The 13404-nt window shown below is 34.7% G+C and overlaps 1 protein-coding gene across 1 annotated transcript in view; it reads right to left on the bottom strand.

The window, feature by feature from the left end:
- The window catches only part of LOC141285293 (uncharacterized), a 47240-nt gene that overhangs the window by 28376 nt on the left and 5460 nt on the right, over positions 1-13404 (bottom strand). Inside the window, exons 3-9 of the mRNA XM_073818323.1 lie at positions 11879-12058; positions 9650-9973; positions 5964-6111; positions 5803-5882; positions 3009-3458; positions 1740-1746; positions 1333-1652 (exon numbers count right to left, since the gene is read on the bottom strand). Coding sequence (XP_073674424.1) covers positions 1333-1652; positions 1740-1746; positions 3009-3458; positions 5803-5882; positions 5964-6111; positions 9650-9973; positions 11879-12058 — 1509 coding nt within the window. The remainder of the gene's footprint in view (positions 1-1332; positions 1653-1739; positions 1747-3008; positions 3459-5802; positions 5883-5963; positions 6112-9649; positions 9974-11878; positions 12059-13404) is intronic.

The following is a 13404-nucleotide window of genomic DNA, read 5'->3' as shown; positions in this document are numbered from 1 at the left end:
GTATTTGTTTCAGGGACTTAAAGTGGTTAGTCATTGTTTTTCAGATATTTTTTGAATAAACAATATTACAGACAGACTAACAACAGTAGCTCTAATTCTTCTAAATCCAATGCTCCCAATCTCCCAAGATCATTAAACATATAAACACTTTAAAATTGTCTATATTCATAAAAAGAAACTTACTGCATGCACAATTTGCAAAGCTATGATAGCAGACAAGACCATCAAAACCTTGCACCTTGAACACTGTCCACTTCAGAAAAGATATAAACTAGCCTTTGCATAACAGATTAATGTGTCTAATATCAATAGAGAATAATATGCAAAACATCATGCTTATTTCGCAAAACCACCAACATTTCCATAGACTTTCAAAACTTTTATACAATGGGACTGATCTATTGCTATAGCAAAGCTTAAGAACTCCCTGCTGGAAAAACAGTTAAAACCAGCCTAAGCTAGTCGTAAGGCTTTAGCTGGTTTTAAAGTGGGTTTAACCAGTCAAGTAGCTGGTTGTTTACCCTTTTTTTCTTGTTAAATCAACTGGTTTTAGGTGGTTTTTGGCTGTTTTTGCTAAATAATCTGGTTTTAGCTGTTTTTTTTTTTTAAATTAAATCAGCTGGTTTTAAAAATATTAATTTATATTAAAACATGTCAACAACATGTTAATCATGCAAGAAACATGTTAACAAAATGCTATCAACTTCATAATCATACTAGCGACATGCTAGTAACATGTTAGTATTCATGCTAGAAAAATGCTGACAACATGCCAACCATGTTAAAAATATGTTAGTGACTGCTTATCATGTTAACATGCTAATCATGCTAGAAAAACGTTAGCAACATGCTAGAGGCATTTTAAAAAGCATGCTAATAACTTGCTAATAATGATAGAAACATGTTAGCAACATGATAGTAACTTGCCAATCATGCTAGAATCATGCTAATTATGTTAGACACACATTAGCAACTGGCTAGTAACTTGCTTATCATGTTAGAAATAGGCTAGTAGCATGCTAATCATGCTAGAAACATGTTAGCAACATTCTGGTAACTCGTTTATCATGCTAGAAACATGATAGAAACTGGTTAATTATGCTAGAATCATGCTAGCATCATGCTGGTAACTTAATAATCATGCTAGCAACATGTTAATCATGCTAGTGTGGAGCAAATTTAATAATTTTACTCTACTAAAGAGTGTTCTTTAGTAGTTCTTTCAGTGAAACAGTAAAACAGTGTTTTACGTGACTTTTACAGTTAATTACATGAATTTAATTGTAGGCGCTGAATATAACAAAACAAGCATGGGTGGTCTTTTTCACTCACCTCAGCTGTGAGATGTAGGGCAGACACTGGAGGAATCCCTTCACTTCACTCTCTTCATCTGTCCAGTCTATCAGCTCTACTGGTTTCTTCTCTGTTTGGAGTTTCAGCACTTCTAGGAGGATGGAGCTCTTTCTCTCTGAGAGCTTTATACTCCAAACTGCAGGAGCGAACTGATAAATTGGCTGTAATGCTGGAAGGACACTCCTGCCTGTTTGAGTCTCATAGTCCTTCACATGTGAGTACAGATCAAGCAGGAAAGCACAATTTTCATTATTCACAGATGATACCAGGAAAACCCCAGGTTTTTTTAATGTCTGTTTCTGGTAGAGAGTATAATGAAGATTCAAGTTGAGTAAAAACAATCTATTTCTTTTCTTCCATGATTCAGGTGCATCATTCTGTGGTACGAAACAACTAAAGAAAAAGTGAACAAAATTCTGTTAGAGATGACAAAGGCGAGAATGTGTTACTGTGAAAATAATCAAATGATTAATGATCTGCTGAAATAATTTGTCAATTGGATCCAATTAATAATTCGATCAACAGGAGACAGAAGAGCACTTTATTCTCTGAAGACTGTGGTGAGAATCAGCATGTTGTCATAGTGACTAGCTCACTAAACATTATCCATTACAATTTATATTCTGTATGTAAGACTTACATAATTCAAACTAATTATGCTCTGGTAATAATACTCTTCCTTTTGTCTTTTTTTAGTTCAAAGTTCACTGCATGAAGTACATGTTTATCACTGTACATATAGAGCAGTGTAAAATTACTGTGGTCAAAGCTTGCACACACTAAACAAATGAGTAAACTAAACACATTTGGGAATTAGTCAATAATTTAGGGGATTCACTCCTTCACTCCCTTATTTAAATGTAGCTGTCACTCCTGGAACTTTGCAGTGTGTACATGACCCAACTGCCACATACACAACTTTGTTCTTTTAACTGGACAACAATAAACATGTATAAAGTATCTGTAGGTTCAACCAGTCTAAATCTTGGTGTCATATTTGTACACACTGTAGGATTACAAATTTTATTACAAATTTTAGAATCTGTTCAAATTTATCAAAGATTAAACATAGGTTCCAATATAACAGCATGAACTGAAAAAGTAATGTATATTGTGATTTTTAAGAGCAGACAAACCAGACCCTGAGACAGGAACCTTATGTCTTTAAGCAGTTCCTGAACATCTGGCAGTTTTCCCAGGTTAAGTGTGAATTCTAAGCTCAAAGTACAAATGTGCCTTTTGTTTAGCACCTTTGCATTTGAATGACACTTGTATTCTAAATAGATCAAGGGCAGGAAAATCCTACGAGGCTGATCTGTACCACATTTGCATGCTTTGTTTAGCCACCTCTATGTATCCCTCCCCCTGGAAAGGTATAAAAACTGTAATGTATCTGACTTAGTCAGACGACTTTTTGATGACTGCAGCGACGAACAGCTAGGATCTCAATAAAGAGAAACTTCTTCTTCAAGATATCCAAACATCTCCTGGTCTCTAAGAAAAAGTTCACAACAACATACAAAACAAATTCTATACCTAAAAAACTATAAATGTCTGCAGAATACAAAGATAGAATCTTAAAAAATAATTTCATTGAAATGTTTCTGTCCAATATAAACTGTACAAAATGGAAATATAAAGCACTTTATACATACCTCAGCAGTGAGATGAAGGGAAGACATTGGATGAATCCCTTCACTTCACTCTCTTCATCTGTCCAGTCTATCAGCTTTACTGGTTTCTTCTCTGTTTGGAGTTTCAGCACTTCTAGGAGGATGGAGCTCTTTCTCTCTGAGAGGTCTATGATCCAGACTGCAGGAGCTGACTGATAAATTGGCTGTAATGCTGGAAGGACACTCCTGCCTGTTTGAGTCTCATAGTCCTTCGCATGTGAATACAGATCCAGCAGGAAATCACATTGGTCAGTCTGAAATTCAAGATCATCTAAATAATCCTCATTAAAAGGGAAAGATGTGTAGCTGCACAGAGATGTTAATAGTTCAGTGTAATTTTCTCCTTTGATTGTTTCAGCATCAGAGTTTGATACAAATAGTTTCAGTAGAAACTTCATAGCAAATTCTCTCTTGACGTTATTAATTTCAAACCTGTGGAGACACACAAATAATTATCACTTCAATGTTCAATGTACAATATGAACAAAAATATTGCAGGTGACAAATTAAATAATTGAAATATAAAATACATATGAAAGCTGACTGAATTAATTTCAAAATATTCAATGACAGTTTGTTTTTTAGTTGTAGTTGCCGCCGGCTGTGTAGCGTGGTATGTAAATATAAACCTAAAGTGAATAAATAGTAAAGTGTTTAGTATCGGTTCGATCTTTTGAAATCTAAAATACATATTAAAATGTAGGTAAATTAAATAATTTTCACTGAAAAAAGTTCTAATTTAAAATACATGTAATGGGCACATATTCAGCTGATATGAAAATAAATCCAGGTCATACAGTGTCTGTTCTGTTCAGACATTGTATCTATGTGCTGACTATCATGGCAGTGAACACTTAATATACAGCTTTATTAAAGTCAAGTATTGTTGTAAATAAATAGGACTATAATTTATATTTCCATTAAAGTTAAGTGCTGTTGTGTCCTGTATGTTACATTACATCAGTGTGTGCTGAAAACATATAAACACAATTACACAGGACAACAAGACAAACAATGACCACAGGGAAACAAACACAACACAGAGAGTCTCACCTCAGTTGTGAGATGTAAGGCAGAAACTGTTAAAATCACACTGTTAAATTTTAAAAGTTAAATGTCCGGACAATTTACAGCACATGACCAGTTATATAAATGAGTTTTCCCAACTGTTTTTTTAGGGCCTGAACAAACAATATTTATTGTCATTTTAAATATTCTATAGTCTTTTACTTAGGTTACCTTTTTAATGAAAGTAATAGTAAATATTTAATGAAAACGAAAATTAATGGGAATGAAATTGTTAAATGAAATTAAGGACTGTTATTAATTTAGTTTTATACATATATGTCCTCATATCTATTTTTTTCCCCTAATGTCACAAATAACAATTTCAGGGCGTACTGGGTTTTACATGATTCTTTAATTCTATTGTCATTTGGGTTTGGTCAAGCGTACTGAAAACAATCATTGTTATATGTGCCCTTCAAATTGACCCACAACTTAATCAGTATACATGTAAATTAATGTTAGCATCTAGGAAATAAATAAACAGTTTAAATAGAACTAAAATTTAACCAGGCAATGTTATGTGAGCATTTGTTCACTTTTACTGGTTTAAGCTATACGCTTTATAATTTTGTTATAAATGTTTCTAGAAAATATATGTTACAAAAAATAGAAAGAAAAGACAACAACATTGTTCAATTACTTTGATGTTTGCAGCACTACTGTAGACAGCCACCTCTGATGACAGAGTCCTGCCAAAGTACTAGTTTGGAGTGTTGTTCCAGCAAACTATGGCAATTTTTTTTTTTTTTGTGGCCAGAAATCCATTACAGCATAAATAAATAAATACATACAAACATACATACAGAAAAAGACCCCCTCATAATTATAATAATTTTAATTTTCTGTATTAATTATTCTACACTCTGTTTTAATGGTTAAATAAAATTGTAATAATCAGACAGCATGTCTAATTAATTGAAATCATTAAACGCAAAAAATATTACAACAATAAGAAAAGAATCACACAGTGATAACTCTGCCCCCAGATTCTTGAACACACTAACAGGCACCTCCCCTATTGTGAGTGCACATGTCCCTTACTGGTGACAGGCTAGAAGTGTGTTTGGTGCTCAGTCCGATCCACTTTCAACAGTGTTTCTCAGAAATGGCTTACTGGACCTTTAAAGTGGTCTTTTATTTTGACAGGTTGTTTTTGGTTTAAGTTCTGTGAGTATAATATAATGATACATTTCTCAAATTAAATGACGAAATGCTGATCAAGTAACTCTTAGAGCAGCTCTAAAGATGAAGTTTATGTTGTCATGTCTTCATATAGTGAGACGACGGATGCAGAAAACACCCGGGTACAATGTGTGCCTCTGTATGTGTGTACAGATAGAGAAACAACATTCATTCACTCAGTCAGAGATGTGCAGAACATGCAGACTTAATATTTAGATAGCAGTCTTTTCGTGTTTTTTCATACGGATCTAAAACTATTTTGCTGACACGTCAAGGGAGCACATCAAATATAAAAACGCATTGTCTGTTTAGGGACGTGTGCATGCAGTCAGCAGAGACTCGCAGTGCGGAGCCAGGCAGAACTATAAATAAGGCTTAAACTGATAGTTCACCTCTAGTTGGTAGCCATTGACTTAAGCTGGCTGCACACTAGACAGTTTTCAAATCTTAACCGATTTTAAAACCATGGGAGACCACAGACATAAAGACACTTTCTAGAGATACACATTCGTTCTGAGTCAGCTACCTACGAAGGAAGGGACAACACATTTCTGAGTCTCCCATCCGGTGAGACAATAGCAGATACACCAGTTCTGAGTCTGAGTCCTGTAGGTGAAAGACACCAACAGATCAACCTTGTTCTAAGTCTGCGGCCCGTTACTGGGAAATCAGCAACAGAAACCACACCGTTCTGGGTCTTTGGCTCGTATCGAGAGAAACTAGCAGAAACTCCAACATTCTGAGTCTACTGTCCAGAGACAGAAACAGATGCTCCATGCTTCGAGTCTCCAGCTTTGAGGCAGCAACAGATACAACCACGTTCTGAGCCCCCAACCTTTCAGGAAAGAGATATTCCACATTCAGTGTCTTCGTCCAGCAAGACAACAACAGATGCAGCATGTCATGAGTCTCCATCTAAGAGAGACAAAGTGGATTGACCAAGTTTTGAGTCTGTAGTCCAGAGAGGCAGAAGACAAATAGACATTTTGCAACAAGGTTAAGCTCCAGCGAGCAAACCTTCACTTCAGGTACCTTTGCTTGCATGTTCCAAGCTAAGGGCCTTTAGCACCTACACCAGGGCCACATCTACATGTTCCAGATCTTAGGACCCTTTGGTGCTCCAGGAGATGAGCATCCTACAGCGTTTTATGTTCAAGGCTGTCGAAACACATTCCTGGTCCTTTACCCACTGACTGTTCACACAACCACAGAAAAAATCACTTCCAAACCTCTTCCAGAGACCTTGGTAATTGTTGTGTATTATCAGTATATATTATATAGCTGATTGCAGTTGACAACAAGTAATAGCTCATTTATTTGTTTGTCGCATAATAAGGTTCTTCACCTTATTTGTTTCAGAGTAGCAACGGTTTATCTTTCCATAAGATAACATAGCTCTGACATAACAACATCCAACAGAATCACTTGCATTTTATGCATCTTATGCACTTTATTCCTTTTTTTAATTCATGGTATTTATTTAGTAGATGTTGATTACTCTTCTCTATTATATATTATATATTAAAAGGGCCTTATCATTAAAGACTACATCTATCATCAACAAATCAGATGCAATTCTTAAATAAATTAGTATTTCAAAGATCAATTGTTCCTTTTTTGAGGATTTTTGTGAATGTATTTGGTTTACTAAACATAACACAGTCACTTAATAAAATGGGCGAAAGTTTATTAAATAACATACTTCATTTCTCTAAATATCTGTAAATTGTTTTAAAATTATGTAAGTTGTTAAATCAGTTGATATAAAGGTAAATCTGTGTTAAACTTTGTTTAAAAAAACGCTTAAACAGCAACATTTGTCACACTGTCTCACCTGCCGAACCAGCCTTCTTCACTGCCTTGTCCGTGTTGTGACAACATTACACACTAAACTAAACTAAAGCTAAAAAAGTGAAATCCAAATCAACCACCCCTTTAAAAAAAATGTGAGAAAATGTATTAAATAATGAAATTCTTTCGTTTCTTTAAATAATTTCAAATTCTTTCAAAATTATTGAATCAGTTGATATGAAGGTAAATCTGTGTCAAACAGTTTCTACACTGTGCTAGTATGCTGACTATCATGACAGTGAAAACTTAATCTACAACCCATTAAAGTCAAGTGCTGTTGTGTTCTGCATATTACATTACATATTTACATGCCCTTCATGTTTGATTTAACTTGGATTAAAAAACATTATTCATGTCAGGTACACACCTTAGTAGTAACTAAATTGCATCAGTCCACTAACAGACTAAATGCAGTTGTAGTTTTTCTTTATCAAGTATGTAAAAAGTGTTTATCAGACTACAGTTGGCCACATCATTGTGCACATGCTCTGAAAGACAGATGTAATGTGCAATATGTATTTAAACCTACAAACAGGGTTTCTGCAGATATGAACAAGTGAAATTTAAGACTTTTTAAGACCTTTTTAATACCAACTTATATGAAATTTAAGACCGAAACCTGTAATGGAAATAGATATTATATTACATGCATATATGTAATATTTAATGTGTTTAATGTAAAAAGTAAACACAATTTCATGGCTGTCATAAATTACATTTATTACTACGATATACAGTGAACTTTTCATATCAGCAGATACTATTCCACACAAAATATCCCCATAAAAGTACCACTAGAAATATCTGATGTAAAAAAAAAATTCTGAAGCAATATTTTCATCAGTGCTCTATTAGCTTTTACATCTTAAATCTGCATATTTGATTTACCTTTATGAAGGCCTTTTTTTTTTACTTTTGAAATGTATGCATTACCTTTGAAATGTATTTTATGAATTTATCAATAAATTCTACATGGCTGTTAGCAGTGAGATTACATAATTTACACTCCAAAATTAAAAGTGAGATGTTTTAAATACATTTATTGATTTATAAATATAAATTAGAAATGTTGGGTGTGGAGGCATACTTTTAAAAACTAAACTACCAGCAGGTGGCGGTAAGTCACTTCATGAGCGAGTTATTTCAACTGATTCGAGCAAAACGCTGAATCATAGCAAAATGTTGCTAGGAGAATGCTTCTGCTGCGATCCTTGTTTGGAACTATTTTCGTTGGTGAAACAGAACAAAACTGAAAATATTTTGTCTAATATGTAAGTAACTACTTGACTAACTACTTGTTTATTGAGCTAAAATTAATGTAACATTTGTAATTGTGAGAATATTCAGCAAAAAGCTCACTTGGTATATTACTGAACTATATCATGTTATAAATAAACTATACATTTAAATTTTTTTACCTCAGTGTGTTTCTTTAGAATGCTGTTACATTCATTTGTTTTAAAGTATGTCACAAATAGACCAGAAATACACTATCCATTATCAATTTCTGTTTACGTTGAATGTATTAAAATATAAATCTTTCTTGCCTTTCGATGCTTCGCTAGTTGTTTTGTCACTTCAGTTTTAATCAGGCGGTTTGTTCGGTCGGGCAAGTAAAAAAAAAACATTTTAAAAGTATCTCGAAGGCTGGCGGTCAGCTAGCTTGACCTATATTTATTATTATTATTGAGAACATTATATACAGAAAAAGGTAGTTTGACCTGTATTCTGCTACTGCGATTCTGTCTGAAGACGCAGTAACTTCCGAAGGGGGAGAAAAAAAATCTACAGTTGTTAGCAACTGGCCTTAGCCAAGCCCTATATTCAGTTTTTTCAAGCCAAGTATCGCTAAACTTGCACTTCCCCAAAGCTAAAAAGTTAAATCCATTTTACTTCTGCGGTACAATCCGAGAGAGACTCGCGCCAATAACAGAAAGCTGATTGGCTATTGCATGTTGGTCTCATTTGTAGTTTAAATACAGCAAATTATATTTGGAATAGTGAAATAAAGAACTACAACACCACGGAAACAACAAAAAGAGAATTTAAATGAGCATTAGATGTAGCGTTACATGGACATCGGAAAAATAAGACCTATGTGAAATTATTTAAGACCTAGAACAGCGAATTTAAGACTTTTTAATGCCTAAAATTTTGATTTTTAAATTTTAGACTTTTTAAGACTTTAAGACCCCGTGGAAACCCTGTACAAATATTTGAACATGTATTGTGTGATGTATATTTGAACAGAGGGATAAAGATCATAGCTACAATAGAAACATATGAACACAATTGCTCTCTACACAGCAAAAACAACACTGAATAAATAAGAGTAAGGGTAGGATTTCAACAACTGATCTACTTACTATAATACTGCTGTTGGCAACACCACATGTCAGTGTTTGTGATGAAATGCAGTTCAGTTCTGATTTATGTTCACATATTGATTAATGAATATTTAACTTAATTACAGGTTAATTAATTAATAAACAAGACAAGCATGGGTGGTCTCTTTCACTCACCTCAGTTGTGAGATGTAGGGCAGACAATGGAGGAATCCCTTCACTTCACTCTCTTCATCTGTCCAGTCTATCAGCTCTACTGGTTTCTTCTCTGTTTGGAGTTTCAGCACTTCTAGGAGGATGGAGCTCTTTCTCTCTGACAGCTTTATTCTCCAGACTGCAGGAGCTGTCTGATAAATTGGCTGTAATGCTGGAAGGACACTCATGCCTGTTTGAGTCTCATAGTCCTTCACATGTGAACACAGATCCAGCAGGAATTTACAGTGTTCAGCCTGATACTTATCATAAAGTTTATCATCATCATAACAGAGAAATGATCTGTAGCTGCACACAGACGTTAACATCTCAATGAAATTAGTTGTATCACACTTTGAAGCTGCAACAGTCAGATCCAGCAGAAACTGGGCAGCAGATTTTTTCCTCTCAATATCAAGATCATACATTCTGTGGAGACAAACAAAATGTTCATGTTACTGTCCAGAGCTGGATAATATAAAACAACATATTGTACCCATCTACTGTTTGTTAAGGGCTGAAAGAGGAATGTTTAGATTACTTTTAAACATTATCATAAGATGTATAAGCCTTTAATGGAGTTTTTCTTATGTCTTTGAATTCTAAACGTAAATTTATTTTTAAAAAACACTCCTTTGAAAAGATCATGACTCATGCCTTTTTATTTTATTTCTCTGAGGCAGACTTATAATGTAATCAAGACTTTTATATCAAAAACATCCTGTTCTGTTTTGACCCCCCTCATCAGAACTCGATGTTTAAATTGACTCAGAAGTAAATGCCCACTGCTATAATTGGCTTATAGTTGGAGGAAAAACATTAATGATCATTCTGAAATATCCTGTTGAGTATCAGCAGGCTAGGCTCTCTCTATTGCTCTGAGCTCGCTTACAGCATACATGACCGTAGTTACCTGTGATTGGCCTGGCTGTGCATCACTCAGAAAACAACAGGCCAATCAGAAGAGAGGCTCATGAATATTAATTAGATGGGCCAAAATCGACCTGTTTTTGACAGAGCTCCTAAAAAAGGAGCTGTAAAAATATATTGAGATGGTTTTAGGCACTTATACAGCAAATATATATTCTTAAGGACATCAACAACTAAGATAAACCTCCAGAAATGTGTACAATATGGGACCTTTAAATAAATATACATTTTTATAAGAATACATTTTTTTTAATGCTTGTGTAGGAATAATTGGTTACACACGTTTTTGTAGTTCATTGTGTTGTACACAACTGGTTTTCAAGAAAGAAAAGTGATATGAGTAATGGGGGGCCTGTGCCCAGGGATGTACTGACCATCGGGAGTACCCGGACATTCCCAGTGGGCCGGTGGAGTAGTGGGCCGATCGCCGAAGAGAGAGACGGTGCTATTTTACATTACAGCACATTCGAAACTGCAAAATGCAAACTACCCAAAAAAAATAATAATTATTGGTTGCCATTCTGCGCGCTCAGGAATCATCTCATGGCTTCATCTTCATGATTCATTGTGTAGTTTAGAGAGCTTTATTAATTATAACGGAACTTTGTGAGATCTAAGTTTAGTCACAATAAAGGGAGCGCGCTTTGCACTTTCCAGCTTATAATCCATCCAGTATCTGTATGAAACTTTTGTTTTTCGGACACATACATGCTACTATGATTTGGGAATGACATCTGCATATTTATGCTGGGTTCATTCTCGAAATAGCAGTGAAGCAATGGACGGGACAAAAATATATTTTTCCTCCTCCCAAAACAACTTACCGTTTCAGCTTTTAAGATAGTTCAGTTTTGTATGTAATGGCAAAGTGATTATATTTAGTTCATTTTTTATTTAGTTAATTTAGAAAAACGTTTGAAGCCTTTTTTGGTCTGTAATTTCTTTTTTTTCTTTTTTTTTTTTTTTTTTTTACGAACAGCGCCAAGTGGAGGACTGATCATTGTCTGTTTGATCAGTTTGCCTTCTCAAATCATCACGACTTGCCTTAAATAAAATCTATAGATATAAAATGGTTAAAGTATAAAACAATGTTAGTTTAAACATTAAAGATAAATGTGTGCTATTAGGCACATAGTTTGTGCAGAAAGTGGAAGCTGAAGCTGCTTTGCAGGACATCAGGCGCCAGCGCTGTCACTTGCTGGTTTCTTTTTCAGTGGAAGCAATGTAAAACTATTCGCCATTTTTGCTCACAAGGGTACGAGTAATACATCAAAAAGCCCCTACCATGGGGCCCCTGGCTTCTTGGGGGGAGGGGAGGGGGGCGTGTTAACAGCCTTACAGAAGGCCCTCTGACTAGGGAGCGGTAGCACGGTGGGATGGAGGCGGTTAACCTTTCGTTTTAACTTCTCTTTTTCACTCTGGTCGCCCAATTCGCTTCGCTGCATTGAATTTGTCAACATCATGCTTGGATGTGAGCAGAGGTGTAAAGAGTACCCGAAAACCATACTTGAGTAAAAGTACAGATACCTTACTGTAAAAATTATTTTGTTACAAGTTACAAGTCACCAATTCCAATAAGACTTGAGTAAAAGTCTTAAAGTATCCGATTTTAAAAGAACTTAAGTATTTTACTCGTACTGAATGTAGGCTCAAAGAACACAAAGAAATGTGTGTAACAAGAAACCGTTTATTTGTGAGAATTTGTTTATATCCTAATATGTGACCCTGGAGCACAAAACCAGTCTTAAGTCGCTGGGGTATATTTGTAGCAATAGTCAAAAATACATTGTATGGGTCAAAATTATTGATTTTTCTTTTATGCCAAAAATCATTAGGAAATTAAGTAAAGATCATGTTCCATGAAGATTTTTTGTAAAATTCCTACTGTAAATGTATCAAAATGTAATTTTTGATTAGTAATATGCATTGTTAAGAACCTAATTTGGGGAACTTTAAAGGTGATTTTCTCAGGATTTAGATTTTTTTTCAGATTCCAGATTTTCAAATAGATGTATCTCGGCCAAATATTGTCCTATCCTAACAAACCATACATAAATAGAAAGCTTATTTACTGAGCTTTCATATTATATATACATCTCAGTTTTGTAAAATTTAACCTCATGACTGGTTTTGTGGTCCAGGGTCACATATAGAAATGAAATTGAACACCTTAATGTTTCAAAATGGCAGAACAAGTCAGTCTCAGTCAAACTCAAATGTTCAAAAAAGGCACAAGTAAAAAAATGTTCTTCAAGAAGGTATTTTCAGTCAACAATGGACAAAAAAAAAAAAAAGTAAAATCCATTATTTCATCTGACAATTCACGATGCCTTGATGGCATACAAATATTCACTTTTGCTGATGGAAAAGGGCATAAAGTCTCTGAAAGAAACTTTAAAAGAAAACGCATAGCATCATCACTGTACATTATAACATTACTCACATGGGGATTTTGAATTCCGCACAGAGATTCCGTTCACGTTCATGTGGAGTAGTCTTATTTAGCACATAGGTAAATAGCATCCAGTACCTTCAGCACCCTGCAGATGGCCATATCGCCTCTTCCGCACAAGAAATTACCCATAGCAGAAAAAGATGCCGACTTGTCGCGCACAATCACAATGTAATGAGTAACGGTAAGTGTACGTTCAAATGTAGTGGAGTAAAGAGTACATATATTACATAAAAAATGTAGTCGAGTAGAGAGTAAAAGTTGCTTATATTTTTGATACTCAGTACAAGTAAAAAGTAGCCAAAAAAATACTTAAGTACAGTAACGAAGTCCATTTACTCAAATACTTTACACCACT

Source organism: Garra rufa, chromosome 14, assembly GCF_049309525.1.
Source record: "Garra rufa chromosome 14, GarRuf1.0, whole genome shotgun sequence".
Taxonomy (NCBI): Eukaryota; Metazoa; Chordata; class Actinopteri; order Cypriniformes; family Cyprinidae; genus Garra; species Garra rufa.
This window is presented reverse-complemented; position numbering and strand designations above follow the sequence as displayed.